At 44.7% G+C, this 22,454-nt stretch overlaps 1 protein-coding gene across 1 annotated transcript; it reads right to left on the reverse strand.

Moving 5' to 3' along the window:
- Positions 1-659: 659 nt before the first annotated feature.
- DYNLRB1 (dynein light chain roadblock-type 1) lies at positions 660-20,369 on the reverse strand. Its single transcript, XM_081832958.1, has 4 exons — positions 20,222-20,369; positions 11,379-11,454; positions 5,665-5,832; positions 660-1,019 (listed from the first exon to the last, which is right to left on the reverse strand). Exons 1-4 carry the CDS (start codon positions 20,222-20,224, stop codon positions 976-978), a joined length of 291 nt encoding a protein of 96 aa, XP_081689084.1. The 5' UTR covers positions 20,225-20,369; the 3' UTR covers positions 660-975.
- Positions 20,370-22,454: the final 2,085 nt, after the last annotated feature.

A 22,454-nucleotide genomic window follows, 5' to 3' on the forward strand; every position in this document is an offset into this window, starting at 1 on the left:
TGTGACACAGTTGTGAAACCTCGGGCAAGTCATTCTCTAGACCTCAGTTTCCTCATCTTTTTTTTTTTTTTTTTTTTAAAGATTTTATTTATTTGACAGAGAGACACAGCGAGAGAGGGAACACAAGCAGAGGGAGTGGGAGAGGGAGAAGCAGGCTTCCTGCCGAGCAGGGAGCCCGACGCGGGGCTCGATCCCAGGACCCTGGGATCATGACCTAAGCCGAAGGCAGACGCTTAACGACTGAGCCACCCAGGCGCCCCAGTTTCCTCATCTTTAATACGGCTTTAATAATGTCTGCAGGGTACTGTGAGGATGATATGAGTCAAGGTATATAACACACCTGGTGTATTCTGGGTACTCAACAAATATCACTCCTTTCCTATCCCCGGTGTAGTGTAGCAGAAAAAAAGTCTTTCAAAACAAGAGAAGTGGCTAGGGACGAGAGGCCCAGAAACCAGGGTACCAACTATAAACCGGACTCCACTCAGCAAGTGTGGCCACAGGCGCAGTAGGAAGCAGGCCTCTCTGAACCACAAATTCAATCCGCCATGGGGGCCGGAGGCAGCACCGGGGCTTAGCCTTCAGACCATGTGATTACACCAGAAGACAGAGGGGCAGAGAGGCCTTTTCAACCTAGTGTTTAAAGACACACAGCAGGGTAAGCATTTCAGTTATTTTTAGTTAAAGAAAAACAGCCTTTTCCAAGGGTGACAAAATGAACTGAAGGTCAGGAGGAAGTAGGGTGTGGGCTGCTCAAAGCTCTTGCTCCAAAATCTGGAGGTGAGGAAAGAATGCCCTCCCAAGGATTCAAGGGTGATTGGCCAGCAGAGGGATGACTTTGATGACTTTGGTCACTGGGTTGGTCTAAGTAGGCTCTAAGGTGATTTCCACCTGCCAGTTGGTTGACATGATTAAACATTATTATTCTTGGGAGCTATTAAATTAAGGAATGATGCAGGGAGCCAAGAGACTGGCTTATTCAGTTGGATTCTGAATCACAATCAGGAAATAGTCTTTATCTGCAAAAGAGAAAAATGAAAAAATAAATCACTAAATCATTAAATCATTAAATCACCAACCATAAAAGGGGAGGGGAACAATAAAAAGCATCAATGCTCAGCCTACTTCCTACTGTCGGGAAAACGGAAGATGAATTTGCAAGTCTCCCAAGGGGGCTTCTGCCGGGAAAGCAGAGCCCCTCCCACCCGGCAGCCACGGCCTGCAGCACATCCTCTTTTCTAATCTTCATGGTACGGCATGGTGCCAACAGGGAGGTAGGAGTATCATCCCTGTTTTCTGGGTACGAAACTCAGGTTCAGAGAATTTAAATGAATTCCTTATGGCAGTGGTTCGCAAACTAGAGGACACATGAATTACCTGGAGGGCTGGGCTCAAAACAAACACTACTGGGCCCCACCCCTAGCCCTTTGGATTCAGTAGGTCTGGAGTGGGGCCCAAGAATTTGCATTTTTTAAATTAAGTTTTTATTTTTTTATTATTTTTTTTAAATTATTTTTTTAAAAGATTTTATTTCTTTATTTGACAGAGAGAGAGAGCACAAGCAGGGGGAGTGGCAGGCAGAGGCAGAGAGAGAAGCAGGCTCCCCGCAGAGCAAAGGAAGCCTGATGTGGGACTCGATCCCAGGACCCCAGGATCATGACCTGAGCCGAAGGCAGTCGCCTAACCAACTGAGCCACCCAGGCGCCCCTAAGTTTTTATTTTTAAATTTGTATTTATTTCTTTAAAGTTTTGTTTATTTATTTATTTACTTACTTACTTCTCGCTACACCCAACATGGGGCTCAAACTCACAGCCCCGAGATCAAGAGTCACATGCTCCTCTTACTGAGCCAACCAGGGGCCCCTAATCAAGTTTTTAATTTTAATTCCAGTATAGTTAAAAGAATTTGCATTTTTAACAAGTTCCCAGGTAATGCTAATGCTGCAGGTTCTGGAACAACCACTAGGTTAAGGTTGCTCTTCATTTTATTTTAGAAGAAACTGGAGAAGCAGGGCATTTCAACTTTGCCCATTTAAACCAAAATATTTATCAAGGCTTCCATGTGCCCAGTCCTGGGCCAACTGCTTCTCATACGGTACCTCAATAAATCACTCTATGAGACAGACACTAGTGTTTTCCACTTCACTGACGCCCTGGGAGTTAAATGACTTGCCCAAGTCAAGGCAAAAACTCAGCGTGGGGTAGCTAGCTGGGTTTGACCCAGATGCTCTGCATGCCTCTGGTCTGCCCTCTGTTGAAGAGGGGAGAAATGGCAGGACCTTGGCCTTGTCTGCTTTGTGTGTGCTGATTCAAACCTAAAGTTTGCTTCTTCCCATGATGACAGGCTGTTGCAGATTGGCAGAAACAGATTTTATAAGACTAAGAGTTTCATGGCTAAGCAATCTGTATAAATTAAAATCACTTACAAATAAAAACAGAAATAATTAACAAGCCACCAAGAGAAACAGACAAAATTAGCAATATAGTGTCTTTTCTTCCAAATATCAAGCTCTAAATTCAATAATATCATTCCAAGTGCTTTGTGGGAAGCAGAGTGTTAAAGCTTGATTATGCTACATTAACTTGGCCTTATATTAATGAGGTTAATAAATGAAAACCAAAAGTCTACCTTAAAACGTCTTTTTGCATGGGCTATTCTGGGCCAGGATGGGGTGAAATCTGGCACACATATGGAGGACTAAACTATCTGAAACTACCTGTTGTTATTTGTGGTCTGGGAAGCAGCTTCTCAGTTTGATCAACCAGAATGATTAGGTGGGAAGAAAGGGACAGTGGACTTCCTTCCTGGGCAGAGCTCTTCCAAATTGTTTCCATGGTGTGGGGAGCTAATTATAGTCGCAGAAGGACCCATCTCAACATGCAGCAACTAGGCCTGTTTTATGCTGGGGGCCATCCCCATGGGGCTTGTGCTCTGTGGAAACCTAAGGCAATCTAGTCCTAATGCTTCAGAGGCTCTTGTCAGTGGCTCCGGCCCACAAGAGTTCTGGCACCAAAATCCTATATATATATTTTGCCATATCAAAGTGCGTGAGTCAAGGTGTCAAATCATTGGTTTTCATCTTAAATACCATGTCCCACAGACATTCCTGATCCCCATCCCCACAGCTCACCCTACCTCTTACTCCCACAGTGCAGGGTCAGCAATGGAGGGAGATTTAGGGAAATCATTCATATATTTACTCATCAACTATTTGTTAAATGCTTACTATGTGCTTACAAATCTGTCTTCTTAGAACTGTCAGGCGGGGAGACTTAAAAATGCAGATGAGCAGGCTGGTTGGCTAAATGAAAAAGGCAAGATGGAGCGCTGCCAGCAGCAGGATGGCACGTGTGAGGGCCCAGGGAGAGAAGGTGGAGTCTCTTGAAGCTCTAGAAGGCAGCAGAATGGCTGGAGAAGTGGTGAGGGTGTTCAGAAGGAACACTCACCCTGTTGAAGGCAACCTCAAAAAGTCACACAGCTCTCCAGCACAAGAGAATGTGTGTGTGCGGCACTGTGGGAGCGTGAGTGCGAGACAGAGTGAGCGAGCAAGAGTGAGAGGGTGTGCAGGCCCTCCCTGCAGGCCTCTGTGTGTCGCTCAGAAGGAGTCCAGCCATTCCATCCTCACCTCCACTGACAAACCTGAGGGGCTTCTGGGCCTGTGAACTCCAAGGAGAACCTCTAACTTGGGAGTTGCCAACCCTGGACTCAAGCACCAACCACACCCATTAACTGTGAATGCCTGTGGGTCCTCAAGGGCAAGCTGGAGATGCCTTTGCTGTCAAGGTGAGAATGGACAGTCAGGAACATATAGACGACTCTGCCGTTCTAGAGGAGACGTTCTTGGAAGCTTTAAGCTTAAAGAGAAAGCTGTCCATGGAGAATCTAATTTGGGAATCACATCATTTGTCCTTGCCTCACAATGTGTGCCTTCCTGTGGGCACAAAGTCTGCTCTGACATGCAGGGCTCTGACATGCAGGGTCAACAGAGGGACCATTCCTAGCCTAACTTTTAGGGAAGTGGAGGTTTGTGTAGCCATACAACATGAGTCTTAGGAGGGATGTGAGTTCAAATACTTCCCAGTCTTTCTACCCCACTCAGAGCCAACCCACTCAATCAGATGGGGTGTCTCAGGAGACCAGAGCAGTATAGTACCTTACTTGACAGTTTATAGACATGGAAGTAGTGGTTCAGAGATATTCCGTGACTTAAGGTCACACTCAAAAGAGATAAAGCTGGGAAAACAGATTTTGTCTGCTGCAATCTGGTATTCCTCACAGAACCAGAGGCATCATAATGGGTTGGTAAGTGATGCATCAAACAGTGATTAAACTGATAAACACCATACAGCATGTTTTTGGAATAAATGCCTCTGAATTATCCTATGTTCTTCTCTGTGACCAACCTGCTCTGTCCCTACCCCTCTAGGAAGTGTCCCAGGGAGATTGTGAGCCCCTGTGACTGGGTCAATGGTTCTCCCTTTGTATCCTTCTAAGTAACCCGAATGGGCCAGAACAAGCCTGAGAAGAGAACCAACACTGCCCTGCTACTGGGGTGGTTAACCCATCAGATTACCCCAGAATTCTGCAACCAGCTTCCTCATCATCTGTGTTGCCAAGCCCAAAGACATTCAATTTCCAGAGCCTCCCTATGGCCCTCCTTCATCCAGGTCCCAATCACAATCATATCACCTCTTGCCTTAAAAACCACCACAGGGTCAAGTCCACACAGGTAAGTTTGGTGTCTGATGCCTCTTCAAAAATGGACCAAACATCTCACCTCTCATTCTTTCCTACACATATTCTGATGGCCTAGACAAGCTGCACTGCAGCCTACCTGCATCATCACGTGCACACTTAACTGTGTGGCACAGCCAAAAAAGAGAGAGGGAGGAACAGAAATAATAATATAAAAATAGTCCTGGACAATTAATCTGTCCACTACTCCAGTCTGTGAGTGAGGTGATGCAGGCCAGGACAGGTAGCCCTGATGTTCCCTCCTGTGGTGCCAGTCCTTGTGGGCTCCTCCCAGGAGGCGCATTTCATCATCCTGCAAATGATCCTAAGATCTAAAGACAGGTATAGTTTGTACTACACAGCTCTTAAATGCAGGCCAAGCACTGCATGAGAAATAAAAGCAGCAATCTGTTCCAACACTGGAGGAAAAACTGGCCATATGGGGCCCAGAGAGACAGGACTATACTTTAGAAGTGGGCAATTTAACATTTTTTCAAGGATAAAACGACCATATGATATTTTTGTCTTGTGCTTTGGTTTCAAATTACTGAGCTCTTTTTCTTTCAAACATAGCTTTCCCACCCCTTCAACTTGCTTACACTCTTTCCTGTGCCTTCTAGATTCAGCTCAAATGTCCCCTCTTCTGGGAAGACCTAATCACACCTTCTCTATGTTCCGTGAGACCATGATTCCCCTCTGTGGCCTAAACCCTAGTACAGGGTCTGGCCTAGAGTCACAGTGAATAAGTATTTGTTGGGGATACCAGCCAGAGACTGGCTAGGCAGTGAGGCAATCAACTCTGTACCTTCAATTCTTCAGGCCTTGCAATGGCACCTATGGGGACACTAATGTGCCAAGTATTCCTGATAAGCTATCCAGAATATGCTGTGACAGTTTGCTCCTAAGTGGGAATGTGGAAGACCTCTTACCTGGTGCAACCATAATTTCATTTTTCTTGGAGCGAATTCGCAGGAAGGTGAGGTCGTTCTGGGGGTCGATTTCACGCACCGTGCTCCGAGCCTTCAAGATGAAGTTGTGCATGAGGTTGGCATACTGTGTGGTGGTGGGATTGTCCATGGTGCTCTTGATGGGAATGCCTGAGGGGAGAGCAGGGACTGAGTAGGAAGTTGGAGCCCCTTTCTGCCCAAATCCCAACCCCACACCCTTAATTCAAGAGTACCGGACTAGCAGTTAACAGTCAATGCCACTATTTACTGAGGACTTGACAGGCACAGTGCTGAGCACTTTAAGTATGGCAGCACCAGTCCCCGGAATTATGCTGGCGGTGGAATCACCATCTTCACTCGCCAATGAGGAAACAGAAGCTCTGAGCCTTCACACAGCACAGAAGCAGTGGGGCTAGGATTCAAATGCAGGCCTGTTGGCTCCACTGCTGGGCTCCTTCCACAGGCCACACTGTCTTCACTGGTTTCCAGCAATAAAAGAAGAGACTATCATTCAGAATACTTAGAACCTGAACAAAGAGGACAGCTCTTGTGAATTTGTAAATACTGAGAAGTAGGAAGAAGAAAAAAAGGTCAGCCTATGCCAAGACATTACCATCACTAGTGCTTTGCTCCAGTTCCCACCAAGGGAGGCTTAGGGCCCAGCTGTAAACACATGTCTATACACATGTTGGTGCCCCTCAAATTAAAGCGTGTTTCTCTGTCTGCATATAGACTTGTACACAGCATCGCTATTGCTTTCAAAGAGCCCACAACTGGCCATTCCACAGAATTAATCACTCCTTTATTGTTGGTACATAGGCTGGATTTTTTTACTTAATTACTGTGCAGTGAACACCATTGTGTACCAAGCCTTTTCTGTTTTGAAGATTGTTTCCTTGCAATGAACTATTAAATGGACCTCCCTTACTGGTTAGTGCCTATCATCATGGAGGTGAAAAATGGGGCTCAGCTTGAGCCACCTCAGGACACAGCCGAATCATCAGGTGCCTATGAATCACCAAGACATATCAGCAGAAGGCTCCACTGAGGAAGACTTAAGTGCCCACAGCTGACAGGCAGTTGTGATGAATGTGGCAAAAATGGCTGCTCACACATAAGTGGCTAGATTTGGGGCCCATGACCCTGCTGGTCTGGCCCACAAGCGACCAGCTTAAAGACTGGCCAAAGGCAATTACCCTCAGGCCTACTCAGAGGTGGCAAGAAGCTGGCCCAATCTTGTCTTCTTAAAGCACAGGAACATGAGAGTGGGCAGAAGAGGACATAATAGCGAGAGAAGCAGCTGAGTCAGAAAGGCTGTTTTGAGCCAAGTGAAGTCATGAGGACAGACTATAGTGATCACTTGCCTTCAAGGGACAAGAGGACTAGATCATTAGGGTTGCTATTGGGTCCTGGGTGGCGACAATGTGCCCACCAGGCCCCACTCCATAGCAGAATCTTCCTAAGGATGGCAGTATGAGCAGCTGGGGTGATGACTGAGGAGGAACTCTGAAATCTGATGACCTGGACTTATACCCTGGCTCTACCCCTTCATGACTATGTGGCCTTACACAAGTGATTTAACCTCTCAAGCTTCCGTTTCTTCATCTGTAAAATAATGCTTGTGCTGTGAGGATTAAATATGGCTAATTCATTTAAAAATGTTTAGCAAGAGTACAAATGTAATGTTGGCTTGTTATCAACATCACTACACAATAAATCCCATCCCCCAGGTAACTTGAGGCCTGGAGAAGTTTGGATGATCAAAACTCTTGACCTTCTCTTCTTATATACCATAAGGCCATCTTCTCTCAGTCCCTCTGCCTGGAACTTTCCTTCCTTCCCCATTCTCTCATAATTCCCACTGATCCCTCAGGTGTCCATTTTCTGGTGGATCTACCCACCTCCAGATGTGGTCAATGCCTCCATTCTACCGATCCCACACAATTTTCCTTCAGAGCAGTTTCCTCTGGAGTTTGATATCACACCATTATGGAAGTGAGCAGGACCAGGTCTGATTTGCTCACCATTGTCCTTAAAGAGACTTCACTAAGCATTTATTACAGACAATAAATGAGTGCTCTCAAGGGCTCCTTCAGCAGTTCGAATACTGTCATGAGTTTGATCACATTTCTACTAAGTGAGATGTGTATAAAGGAGACAAGAAGCTAACCACTTGTTGGCTCACTTTAAAAACAAAAGAAAATGTAGAGGTAGTAAGAAGGCGGGACAGGGACCAAAACTGGGGAGGATTTCAAATAAGGACAAGAGATCAAGTCCAGATTCACAGGATGTCAGAGCTGGAGACACCACAAAGATAGCCAAATGATTAGGTCGCCTACTCTAAGCTTCTGCCTTCACAAATGGGGACTGTGCAGCCTGCAGAAGTAGCTGGTCATGAGGGAGCACGATTTCTAACTTGGGGCTCAGATCTGTCAAGACCAAGGTTGAATACCCAGGTCCTCCCACCAAACCCAGCTTCATCAATCAACAATAAAAAACATTAACAATATTTAACAGAGGCAGTAGCCCCCCGCCTTATCTGTGGTTTCACTTTCCATGGTTTCAGTTACCCGCATCAACTCTGGTCTGGAAGCAGATGATCCTCCTGATCAGGTCAATAGGAGCCTAGTATTGCCTCACAATGCCTATGTCATTCACCTGACTTCACTTCATCATGTAGGCAATTTTATGATCTCACATCATTACAAGAAGGGTGAATACTGTATAACAAGGTATTTTGAGAGACAACATTCACATAATATAGTATACTGTCACTATTGTTTTATTACTAGTTATTGTTGTTAATCTCTTACTATGCCTTATTTATAAATTTAACTTTATCATAAGTATGTACATATAGAAAAAACCATAGTATACATAGGGTTGGGTACTATCCTGGTTTCAGGCATTCACTGGAGGCTTTGGAATGTATGCCCCATGGATAAGGGGGTCTACTGTATTTATTAAGCACCAACTACGTGTCAACATTGTTCTAGGTGCTGGGGATACAGCAATGAACACAAGAGACAAATCTCTGCCCTCATAAAGCTTACACATTTGAGTCTTTTATGTTGCCCTGTGTGGGTAGCAGCAGAAGATGGCAGGGGGTCTGAAGAGGTACAAATGGAATGGAATATTCCTTAAGTTCTTGGTAATTCCATTTAAATTCACACTTTTACTATGAAACATCATTTAAATTTGGCCAAGGCAAAGATGTCAAAGGCAGTGGCAGATGGCTGGTAAGTGACTGGGATAAGGGTGTGTCATTAGTTCAGGGGCAAAAGCAATCACTCTGGGCTGGGGTGGTCGGGAAACGCATCCTGCAGGAAAAGGCAGCTGAGCTGAATCATGGGGGTAGGAAAGCCCTAGATGGGATAATAGGAATCCCTAACTAATCATCCTTCATGGAAGCTTCCAGAGAGCTTAAAGGCCCTATAGAGCAGGGAGTTCTGACCACCTCCATCCACAGCTGGGTGACCTTGAACAGGTCACCTAATTTCTCTCAGCTCTGGGTTTCTCATCTGAAAAATGGGCAAAACCCCTGCCTTGCAGGGTCATGGTGTGAAATGTGAGACTAAAGTGGGAGCTCTGTAGATGGGACACAAATTAAAAATAAATAAATACATGCAATAATTTTAGCATTTATATGGCAGTTACCATACATCAGGTACTGTTCTAAAAGCTTCCCTTAAAGGAAGGTAGTATAATTATCCACGTTTTACAGATGAGGAAGCTGGAACAGAGAGGTTAAGTGACTAGCCTAAGATCACACTGCTGATAAAAATTAAGTAGAGCCAGGATTCAAACCTAGGCAGTCTGGTTCCACATTCTATATTCTTAGCCACTGGGCAATACTGCCACATTAGTATATGAAAAAGAAGTGCCCATTAGTATCCAGAAGGTAAGCATTTGGTGCTATATTCTCCCAATGAAATAGCTCAAGTTTGGGGGCAGTTTTAAAGCAAAACTGAAGGCTGTGGCTTGCAAATACTGATGGAGGCCTATTCCCTCCCCATTTGGGAAACAACCCCAGGAGCTGCTCCCTCCCCATCTGAGGTCAAAAAATGTCCAGTCTAAGACAGTCTCTCTGGGGAGATATACAAATAGTCTTTCAGATCTCGGAGTAAGAAGCAGCCAAAAGAGACTGCCCGGATCAACCACTCCACTTATGGCAGCTGAGGTCTGAAGAAGGGAAGAGGAAGCCCCAGGCCCTCCAGCTGAGCAGTGGCAGACCTGAGCTGGAACCTGCTCCTGCCTCCACAGTGTCCTAAGAGCCCCCAACCTGCTGCCTGCTTTGACCACATGGTATAATTAGAGTTTGACAAAGCTGCGGAGCACATGCTATGCGCTGCCTAGTTCTGGGCTGGCCAGGGTCTAACAACTTGGAAAATAACATTCTAACTAAGGACATGCCACTTCTACTTTTTCACCCTTGATGACTTTCATTCTGCTCTATTTAAGTAGGCATTATTAAGAATTCTGCCTTTCTAAAAACAAGGGTTAGAATGACAACACATACACACAGAACTCTCAAGGAGTCTCGAACAAATCAGAGTTGACTAAATGCACTGCACTAGAGAATGGGGGAGCCCAGCTGGGTGACCCTGGGCATGGCCTGGGCTACAGACCAGCAGCCACTCTCTGTTCCTTCACAGTACAGTGTGGGAGAGAGAGCCCAAGTGCATTCAGACAGACTTGGCATGAAATCTTGGTTCTAAAATGGCAGGCAAAATTAAATGTCTAGACTCCGTCTTCTCTACTGCAAAATGGAGACAACAGGGCTGCTTTACGGAATAAATGAAACAATATGTTTGTAAAGCACTGGCCTGTGGCTTGGCACTGAACAAGTGTGTGATAAATGTTAGTCGTTTTCTTCACCATGTCTACTGCAGTTTGGGAAAATTAGTATCTGTACTCTTCTAGTTGTTGAAATAATGGTATAGAAAAGGAGAGAGGGGTGCCTGGGTGGCTCAGTCGGTTAAGCACCTGACCCTTGATTTCAGCTGAGGTCATGATCTCAGGGTTGTGAGATCGAGCCCCCCACTGGGCTCAGCGCTGGGCATGGAACCTGCTTAGGATTCTCTTTCTCCCTCTCCCTCTGCCCTCCCTGCCTGCCCCACAAAAGGAGGGAAAAGCTATAGGTATTAAGAAGTTGACCAGAGTATTATCTAGTAAAAAAGTAGAAACAGGGGCACCTGGCTGGCTCAGTGGGTAGATTGTGCAGCTCTTGATCTCAGGGTTGTGGGTTTGAGCCCCACACTAGGGGTAGAGTTTACTTAAAAATAAAAGTAGAAACCATATAAATGGTGGATGGTGGATAAACATCGTACTGGCAGTTAAAAATTTTGCTTATGTAAATCATGAAGAAAAAAAGCCAAAAAACAAGCTCATGAGTAAACATATGAAAAAGAGTAACAATTATAATTATGACCAAGAGAAGATGTACCTGGGCAAGGGCTAAAAAGCATGGCATAGTAAAAAGTATCACCTGTCAGGGCAGTGGGATTGAGTGAATTTTTCCTTTTTTAAACTTTGGAATTCCAACAATAGTGCTAGGACACTGGAAGTGCTTAAAAAAGGGTAAAAATTAGATCCTGTATATGAAAGGGCTTAGTAAACAATAAGTGTCATGCTGTGTTTGGGCTGTTTTCTTGGGACCTGCCTGTGAGCAGGTCATGGCCAAAGGGAGGGTGTACCTTCTGTGTTCACCACGATGATGCCCTGTACTCCCTTCTGGCTCTGAAGTCGCTTCAGTGTCTCCTCCACCTCTGCCTGCCAGAGAGAACAAGACCCAGGTTAGGAGGGGTCAGGAAGACCGGACTGACTCCCTCATACTCCCGGCAGATTAATCACACATTTGTCTTCCAATAACAAACAAGTGACATCCAGGCACATGGCACCTCCTCAAAGCTCCCCAGGCCTGTTTGGAGTGGTCCCTGGGCCATCCACAGGGCTTAAACCATCTGCTCACAAACCCCAGCATGGGGCGTGGCTACTCCTGGCTCTTTGCCCACTAGGCACTATTACCTCTCCCTGCTTAGCTATTTGGGAGCAGAATATAAATACCTTTTTTGGGAGTATAGACACATCCATGACTCACATATTTGGGACACTTGGGAGACCAGATTCTGATGATTTGAAAAAACCCTAACAGTGGTGTCTAATAGGAAGGAGACTAAGTTGTCATTTGTGGCCCAAACAGCACAAATGAAAATATTCCAAAGGAAGAAAAATGACTCCATGAGGATAAATTCAGTGACTTAGTAAGCTAGCATCTGAGACAGTGTGACACACGGCACACAGCCACAGGAAATGTGCCTGGGGAAGGGGCTCATTAATCCTGATTCTCCAGAAACTAGCACATGGCATTTGGGAGCTCCCCCTATCATGCCAGGCCTTCTATATTATTATCACTCCCATCTCTTTTACCCTTCCTTCAACTCTCCATCTCCATGCCTATACCTCCCTATCTCTACATCTTTTTTACCCTAACAAGGAAATCCAGTAAATTCTTCTAGGCCATCTAAGACATACCTCTTCCACGAAGCCTTTACTGATCCCCCAACTCTGGAGTCTTTGCCCACTTCTGACTCCCCAAACTCTTGACTGTACCTCTCTAGGAATGCATTAGATACTGGTTTACTTGTTTCTATAATGCTCTGTAGAATAGGTGCTCAGTAAACAACTGCTTAACTGAACTAAGCCAAATCTGTGGATGGAAACTGGCCTTAAAGTGTGCTTGTTCTTAGGAGGCCCCTTCCAGACCAGTCCAGAATCCAGGCAGAAGCTACTCAAAGGCTGAGTCAGGCTATGTTGAAAACAGACGCCATCCACCTAAAGAAAGTGGTTCCCCACCCCCAAGGGCTAATGAGTTGGCCTGCAGGGGAGGAGCTTCTAAACAGTGATGGAGAGAGCACAATGAATTATTGTTTTTCTAGTAGGAACAAGGCTGACAATCCAATCACTACCACCCAGTCCCCAATGATATAAGAATACTCAAATGCTGGAGAGAAGAGCAAACAAGTTCCTCCTACGAGATGGCAAATAGCCTGACACCTCATAAATCTGGAGCCTGAGTAAAAGGACAGGGTTAGCTCTGTGGACATGAGTACAATACAGTGGTTCATGCATGTATGAGGTCATAATTCATTCAAGACTTTCAGTGAGCTCCTATTAAGTGCTATTCTGGGGAGGAGGGGTAAAGTGCAATAGTGGTCAATATTACACAGTACTCAATCTGACCTGGTAACTTTCCCGAAACTCATCCTAAGGAAATAACTTAAAAGAAGAATACAGCAAGATGTCTGCCGCTGTGACACCTGCAGTTGCAAAAAACAGAGAGAGCCAAAAATGCCCAATAATTAGGAAAAAAGCCAATTATATTATAGAATGTCTGTTCACAGGAATATAATACACACATTAACAACGGTAATCAGAATATTTATATCACTACAAAAAGTTTATGATATAACATTAAGTGAAAACAGCTAAATGCAACAATAAAGTGCTTGATGAGGGCACATGAAAACAAGCAAGCTAGGGCTCTGAAAAAAATAAAAGCCACATTGAGAGCAGGGAATTATAGATAAGGTTTTCTTTTTTTTTTAAACAGCGTCTTTTTACTCCATTATACTGTTTCTACTTAAAAACATTTTTTGGGGTGCCTGGGTAGCTCAGTTGGTTAAGTGTCTGACTCTTGGTTTCGGTTCAGGTCATGATCTCAGGGTCATGAGATTGAGTCCCTCCCACATCAGGCTCTGCACTCCGTGCACTCTGCTTGAGATTTTCTCCCTCTCCCCCAACTTGTGCTCTCTCTCTTAAATAAACTAAAAAAAAGAAAAAGAAAGAAAAAAGAAAACCAACAACAAACCACCAAACCCAAACATTTTTTTAACCCTTCTCTGTGTATCCAAGAAAGAGATCTCTAATATGAGGACTGTAGAGCTCTGACATGCTCAGCATTGACAGCTCGGTCAATGTGCAATCAACCTAGAGAAGGGAAAGAAAGCTAAAATCAAAGGTGTCAGAATAGAGGTCTGAAATATCCCCTGGAGGTTTGAAAGTGGGGCTGAAATGAAAAAGATGAATACTTCATAACTGCTATTCACTTCAGCCCTACTTCAGGTATATGGGTACCAGAAAACAATGTGCCAGACATTGTTTTAGGCCTGGGGATGCTATAATGAACAAAATCTAACAAAAACCCTTGGAAGGGGCAGACATTAAAAAAAAAAAAAAAAACCAAGTAAAATATAGTGTCGGATATATCGGATATAGTAGGGAGGGGATCTGGAATGCAGGGGTTGATGGCATTTTTTTTAAGATTTTATTTTGTTTATTTGAGAGAGAAAACACAAGTTGGGGGAGGGGCAGAGGGAGAAGCAGACTCCATGCTGAGCAGGAGCCTGACGTGGGATTCAATCCCAGGACCCTGAGACCATGACCTGAGCCAAAGGCAGATGCCCAACCAACTGAGCCACCCAGGCAGGCAATTTTAAATAAGGTGGTCAGAGAAGGCCTCACCAAGGTGAGAGCTGAGTAGAGATCTGAGTGAAGAAAATGAGGGAACTAATGTGGATTTCTAAGGAGAGTGTTCCAGACAGCATGAAGAGCAAGTACAAGAGCCCTGAGGTAGCATGTTCCAGGGCTCACAGGAACCAGTGTGGCTGAAGTGCAGTGAGCCGCAGGCGGGCAGATGAGAGAGGGAGCCTGGGTCAGACTAGATTTCAGTGGGTTTGGTAGACCACAGCAATGACTTTGATTTTTAATGGGGATGATATGGGGAGCCACTAGCAGGTTTTGAGGAGAGGAGTGACAAGATCTGATGTTTCAAAACAATGGCTCTGGTTGCTGTGTGGAGCACAGACTGCAGGGGGCAAGACCAGCCCGCCTGAGCCTGGGCCCAGACATGTGCCACTCCCTCTGCAGGAAGCAACCTTCTCTCCCTCAGTCACTGCTTGATGTAACTAACTTGCAACTCTTTGGATTCAGCTCATGAGCCTTCTGTGGGAGACCTTCTCCCCTCTTCTGTCCCTCTTTTAGGTACCCTTGGCACCCTGCCTTCACAGCACTTACCACAATGGGATGTAACTATCTGTGCTCCTCTAGACCCAAAACACCCCAGGAACAAGGACCTCAACTTTATAGCCCCACTACCCGGCATAGTATAGGCTCAGTAAATACTTAAGGAACAAATAAAAAGCATTTTTACAACCATGTTTTACAAAAATCAACCTTTCCAAGTATAGGAGGGGGGACATAGCCTTACAATACCCAGGGTAAACAAGAGCTAGGGTTTAGGTGATCCTACGTTTAATGAGAACCCGCGACCAAGACCTGGCTGCTTAAAGAAAACACACACCAAGAAAGGGAGGATATACAATTTATACATTAACCTGCTCAGTACCTGCTACAGGTCAGATATTGGGATGAATGTTTTCAGACACCTCTCTCATCTGAACCTTCCATGGTTAGTAGGATCTCCATTTTACAATGAGGAAATGGGAGATTCAGAAAGGAGTTTTGCCCAAGGACACAGCAGGTCAAGAGAAGAGCTGAATATGCCACTGACCATAACTGATGAGGTCCCTGCCCGCAGAGAGCTCACATTCTGGTGAAGAGACATTCTTTTTTTTTTTTTTTTTAAGATTTTTTATTTATTTAATTGAGAGAGAATGAGCGCAAGTGAGATAGCACAAGCAGAGGGAGCTGCAGGCAGAGGGAGAGGGAGTAGTGGGCTCCCTGGGGAGCCCGATGTGGGGCTTGATCCCAGGACCCCGGAATCATGACCCGAGGGGAAGGCAGGCGCTTAACTGATTGAGCCACCCAGGTGCCCCAAGATTTCTTTCTTTCTTTTTTTTGATGGCTGATGGCGAAGAGACATTAAAAAATCAAGTAACCATGATTCCTGCAGAGTACAGGGACAGGGCTAGGGGGCAGGGGAATATACTTGGCTAGTGTGGTCTGGAACACCTGAGGATGTAATCTTTAAGCAAAGAACTAAATGATGAAAAAGAAAAGCACTCCAGGCAAAGGACTGAAAGCAAAGCCAGTGAAGTGGAAACAAGTTCGGCATGTTTAAGGAATAGAGAGGGCTAGTATTGCCAATGTTTTTTGATTCTTTGCTAATTTGATAGGCAAAAATCATATAACAGAAAGTCAACTTTTCTTTAACTTTTAAGAGTTATCAGTGAAGTTGAAATGAAACTTATTGACTGTTTACATCTCTCAATTTTGAGTCTTTTGATTTTTCCACATACTTGTTGATTTTCAAAAACTTTTGTATGTTAGGAATATTAGACTTTTGACTAGTATATAGTTAAATATAATAAAAATATTTTTCTGTAAGACTAGAGAATAGTCTTTTCCAACATGATCCCAACCAGTAGGATGGGGCTAGGCCTGGTGAGTTGGGGATCATGAGGTCTAGAGGGGTCTCCAGGAGACAGAAGGGCACCAGCTATCTATCTGGGTTCAGGAGAAAGTGCTTAAAACAAACCTCAAGTTCAGACTTAAAAGTGCCAACAAGAAAAACTAATGTTGCCAAAAAGCCACAAGCAGCAATCCTAGGCAGGCATCCAAGTCATGCCAGCTCTAGATCAAACTTTGTCATTCTGCAGAGCTAGCCAACTGGTACCAGAAATATGGTGGATATGTAATAGAGTGGATATGGAGTCCCTCAGGGTTGGCTCACAATCACAATCCTGTCCTGCTCCTAGAGAGAGCCCAACTAGTATCCTCCGCATCCTGGGTCCTAAGTACTACTAACATGGGTGTCTGCATCAGGCAAGAAACAAGCCTTCTGGGTTCTTTAGTTCCTAGCTGCGAGATGCTGACAGATAGAAAACAAATAGCAGTAAAACTCCAGGATTATTTATTGGTTCAGCAAAAGAGGATTAACCATCAGAAGCATATGATTCACAAAGAAACTGTGACCAATCTGACTGCTAAGCATAAACATTTGTATAATTAGTATTGTAAAATTTGTATAAAACAAAAATGAATCAAGAGGACAAAAAAACCTGCATCTAATATAACAAAAGAGTAATTCCAAAACATCACACAAAAATGATTAAGAAAATAAAAGTCTAGGGGCACCTGCGTGGCTCAGTTGGTTAAACGTCTGCCTTCAGCTCAGGTCATGATCCCAGGGTCCTGGGATAGAGTCCTGCATTGGGCTCCCTGCTCAGGCAGGAGTCTGCTTCTCCCTCTACCCCTCCCCCCTACTCGTGATCTCTCTCTCTCTCACCTTCTCTCTCTCAAATAAAGTCTTTAAAAAAAGAAAGAAAAATAAAGTCTAAAAGTTAAGTGGGCAAAAAGGATACTAGCAGAAAATATACCTAAGAGAAATTACAAACACACAAACATGTTCACTGTTTCTTGAAAAAGGAGACATTTCATTTCATTCCTAAAAAAATGAAAAATTGTAGCGATGAAGTACCTTTTTTTTTTTTTTAAGATTTTATTTATTTTTTGACAGAGAGAGAGACAGCGAGAGAGGGAACACAAGCAGCGGGAGTGGGAGAGGGAGAAGCAGGCCTCCTGTGGAGCAGGGAGCCCGATGTGGGACTTGATCCCAGGACCCTGGGATCATGACCTAAGCAGAAGGCAGTTGTTTAACGACTGAGCCACCCAGGTGCCCCTGATGAAGTATCTTTTTAAATCTAGCAGTTATGGCAAAATTGGTACAAAGGCAATTCAACCTTCCGGGAAAGCTATAGAACAACACTACTGCAAGACCCATAAGTTTTGGTCCCTTGGCCTTGAAGTTCTTTTCCTGAGAATTTCTCCTAAGGAAATACTCTAATAATTTTTTTAAAATACTCTACACATACAGAAGTACTCATCACAGCGTTATCTCAACTAATGAAGAGCTAGAAATAACCCAAATGTACACCAGGGGGAATGGTTTCACAAATTATGGTACAGCTATTTTACTATTATTTGGTCACTAAAACTTAATTGATCACAAAGGTGATGTAGCAACAAGGTTAAATGTCTTTGGACATTAAATCAAACAAAAAAGAACAAGAATGTACATCTTGAAAAATAGACACATGTGAACCAAGAGGAAGGAGAACATACAAAGATGAAAACAGTTGTGTGGTGAAGTAAACCTAGAGAGAATTATGGATGATTTTTATATCACCATTCTGAAGGGCAATTTGGCAGTTTCTACCAAACTATAAAATATGCATGCCCGAAGTAACACTTCTAGGAATCTATCCTATATCTGACATAGACACTAGCATGAGCACACACACATACACAAAAAGATAACAGTTACTGCACGGGCACCTGAGTGGCTCAGTAAAATGTCTGACTCTTGATTTCGGCTCAGGTCATAATCTCAGGGCCCTGGGATGGAGACCAGAGTCCAGCTCTGTGCTCAGTGGGGAGTCTGCTTGAGAATTCTCTCTCCCTCTCCCCCCGCCCACTTGCATTCTCTCTCTCAAATAAATAAATAAATCTTTAAAAAAGAAGACAACAGTTACTGCAGCACTGTCTACAGTGAAAAACTGTAAATCACCTAAATGTATTTACTGCAATGGAATATCCCCTTAAAAAGAATGAAGATTTGTATATATTGCCATGGAAAAATGTTTGTTATTTTTAAGTGAACAGTGTAAGCTTTAGAAGGAGATATCTCTTTCTATATATAGCCTAAAGTAAACTTAATATGTAGAAATATAAACGTTCCAGTTTCATGTGATAAACAGCTTATATATAAATGTGCTTATGCACTAATCAAATCTAGGAGGAAACACACCCAACTGCCAACAGTCGTTTACCATAGCAGAGTGATCTGGGTACCACATGCACTTTCTACATTACATACTTTGAAACTGCTTAAATTGCTTAATATGTGCATCTAAATATGTTTTGCCTTTATGAGTATAAACACACAGTAGCATGGTACAGGTTACAGTAAACTACCATTTGTGTCAGAAAAAGAGGGAGCAGGGGCGCCTGGGTGGCTCAGTCAGTGAAGCGTCTGCCTTCAGCTCAGGCCATGATCCCAGGGTCCTGGGAGGACTGCTTCTCCCTCTCCCTCTCCCCCTGCTTGTGTTCCCTCTCTCACTATCTCTCTCTCTGTCAAATAAACAAATAAAATCTTTAAAAAAAAAAAAAAGAAAAAGAGAGAGCCTATACATGCCTGTATTTGCGTGTAGATATATAAGAAACTAATTTTCAACTCTGAAGACTGAGGCTGGGGATCAGGGCTGAGTGGGAGATTTATTTTTCAGTTAGATCCTTTCAGATTATTTTTTCTTACTGTATGCAAGTATCATCTGTTAAAAATTAATTTTTTTTACAGTTTAAAAAGTGATGTGAAAGATGAAGTTACATATGTTTTAGTGATATAAACACATTCTCTGTGGTGTAATAATAAATGAAAAAAGCAGAGTCCACAATTGTACATTCAACAGGAGCTAAACTATATTAAGCGAAAACTGAAGACAGAAAGACAAGAATATGTCTTCTAATTATAAGTGCTTGCCTCTAGGTCATGGCACTGTTCCTTTTTCCTTTGCCATTTTTCTTTTGGGCTTTACATTTTTTTTTTTTTTAAAGATTTTATTTATTTATTTGACAGAGAGAGAGACAGGGAGAGCAGGAGCACAAGCAGGGGGAGTGGGAGAGGGAGAAGCAGGCTTCCCGCCGAGCAGGGAGCCCGATGTGGGACTCGATCCCAGGACCCTGGGATCATGACCTGAGCCGAAGGCAGACGCTTAACGACTGAGCCACCCAGGCGCCCCGTGGGCTTTACATTTTTAAATAAGATTTTTGATTTCACATTTCAGAAGTCTCTTCAAGCTTTCTACAAGTCAGGAGGATAAACACGAGAAAAACCTACAAAGGCATAAAGAGTCAACAGTTCCTGCCAGCAAGGTTTTGGGATGCCCAAGGGTGGACCCCGTCGATTTCTGATTCATGCACCAAGTTCCAGACGCTCGAAAAAACCACAGGGACAGAAAGGCGTCGGTCAAGCTTCTAGGGTTCAAATCAACCTCCGCCATTTCCCGAGGCAAGGCACTTCATTTCACTCGGCTTTAGACTCCAAGAATGTCAAATGGGGATACTGGTCGCACCTACCTCACAGAGCTCTGGTGAGGAGAGCCAAGATACGGAAAGCGCTTAGCAGTGCCTGACACAAATTAAGCTCCCAGGAAACATTACTGTTATCGCGCAACGAGGCCCGGGACGCTAGGATGCAGGGGCCTGTGAGCCGGCCTCCCCATCTCCGTCAGACCTTGCCGAGGCCCCAGCTCCTGCTTCCGGTCAAGGGTCAGAGGGATCCGGTAGCCCCCACTTGGTCCCCTCTGTCCCCTCGGTCCGGGTCTGGAGGCCCGCGCTGCCCGGGTTCCGCCCTTCCGTCAGCTCGGGCCCAGCCCTGCCCAACCCTGCCCAGCCCCGCGGATTCCCAGCCCGGCACTCTGAGACGCCCCCGGAGAATGGAGGGCCAGGCGCAGGGTGGTGGGCGGCCGTATTCGGCCACCTTCCGGCCGCCAGCCACAAGCTCCGGGCGGACACTCACCATGTCCAAACAAACGGGTAGCTCCGCGACGCCGGCACTCCGTCCAGTCCCGGTACCTTTCCGCGCCTGCGCACAGCACCCCTGTCAAAACGGACAGCTCTGGTAGCCTATCAGGAGCCAGCGTGGGACGGGTGGACGGGCGGATCTTTGCTCCCCCAGGGCTTGTAGGGAATTTACCAGGCACTGTCCGAAAGTGAAAAGCAGAGGAGCGCTTCAGCTATGGAAAATTCACAATTCCTTCTGTGCCGATGCTGATTAGTGGTGTCAGAAGAGGATCTCAACTCTCAACCGAGGTCTGAGCTGGCTCTGGAAGCCCTGGGTGGACGGTGGTGGGCGAGTAGGAAAGCGAGGTCGGGGGTTGCTGAGACCCCCTTTGCGCCCTCCTATTAAGGCAAAATGAGGCGCGGTGCCAAAATGCACCGAAGGCACAGTAAAGTCAGGTAGTGGGACTGGAGTCATGCATCTCTGGGGTCTCCAGAGCGACCCCCTTAGGAATATTCCGGGCAGGTTCTCAGATGGGAGTGGTCAGGGCTGGCCTGGAAGTATGCAGGTTTAGGACTCCGGAGTTCAGCTCCACCCCTGGGTTACCTTGGAGAAACCACTTTACATCTCTGTGCTCCCTCATTTTCTCACCTTTAAAAGGGGGGAGCCTTCTTCGCAAAGCCCTACGTTGTCCTATTTTCTGTTCTTTTGCCTTTGTTAGAAAACAAAATTCGTTGGAGTAAATTTGAAGATCTAATTGGCTTTATTACACGAGTCATGAATCGGGCAGCATCCCAGGTAAATAAATAAGAGGGAAGCTCTCCTGAGCTATACAAAGACTTTTACAGTCAGAGAGAGAGGGCATAAAAAAAGAAAGCAATTTATCAGCAAGAACGAATTATTTAGGCCCTTATAAGGGGAGAGGAACGGGTCAGTAAATTTACTAGTATTGACCGGGAAATTCCATGTTGACTGGTTCAAGATTACATTCCTGGGGAGGTTGCTTAATTCAACACAGATAATCTAATTCCAGTTTTTCATTCCACAGCAGCCTCTCTTAATTAGGGAAGAATGTGGTGCTACTTCCAGGGGGGTCTGGATGTTAAAAGGATCGGATAGTGACTTTACAGTAAAGTGAGAAAACTGGGCAGACACCATCTTAATCAGAGGATCAAGGTTAACATTACTAGTAATGGAATATAAACGTTTAGGCAGGCAGGCTTTGGAGTCACAGTCCAGAATTCCAGTTTGCACTCTTGCCACTGAATAGCCTCAAGTTAATCACTTTGAGCCTCCATTTTATTATCTGTAAAATAGAAACAATCATCCCTGAAAGTGGCCAGGAACACTAAAAGACAGTTGCATGTGGCGTATCTAACAATGTTTGGGACATAGTAATAAATGTTGATAGTTGTCCTGGGACTAAGTGAATACAGGTGTGGTATTGGTTGCTAGGATGGGGAAGACAAACAGAAGAGCAGGTCTGAATTAGAAATGAGGAAAAATAATAGTATGAGTGTTTTCACCGTAGATATGACTGCAAATTCTCAAGGTCCTGTCCTGTGAGGTGCCTTGAGGAAACCCTCTTGCCCACAGCAGCTTTGCTTAATGGGAACCTGTTAATAAGGGACCTTCTGAGGTCTTCACCGAAGACCCTCCTCTCCTTGCCAAACAGCAAGATATCCTGGAATCCTCCCGGCAAATGTCCTGACCACAAAGGAGCTCTACAGACACATAGGTTTGTTAACTGAAATAGGCTGGGAATGACAGCAATTTCTGTTCTAGAGTTACACAACAGGAGACATTTCCTAAAAGTCCAGATAACAGCAGTCGGCCACAGCTGAGTCTTGTTCGATGTTTTTTGTATGGTTTGGGACCAGAAAGCCAAATGGTAAGAACAACTATTTCCCATGGAAATTTTCCACATGCTGGGAGGGACCAGTCTTCCCCCATTTTCTCAGCCACACTGAAACTAGATCTTTCTAGCTGCTTATTTGAAACATTAAACAGGATAGGGTCTACTTCTCCGGACCTAGGAGGGACCTGCAGTTTCTGTCCTCTAGTCACTGTTAGTTCAGCGTTAAAAACAAAAACAAAACCAAAACCCAAAACCAAACCAATCCCCTTAGCCTCTCACCACTGGTTCCATTTTAAATGAGAGCATGATCACCTGGTGTCCTAATAAGAAAAAGGTCTACTGAAGCTAGAGAGTAGGACAGCTTTTTGAGGTCAGTCTTGGTAACGAGCTGGT

Source organism: Leptonychotes weddellii, chromosome 10 (assembly GCF_054177405.1).
Source record: "Leptonychotes weddellii isolate Sample4059 chromosome 10, ASM5417740v2, whole genome shotgun sequence".
In the NCBI taxonomy this organism is placed as follows: domain Eukaryota; kingdom Metazoa; phylum Chordata; class Mammalia; order Carnivora; family Phocidae; genus Leptonychotes; species Leptonychotes weddellii.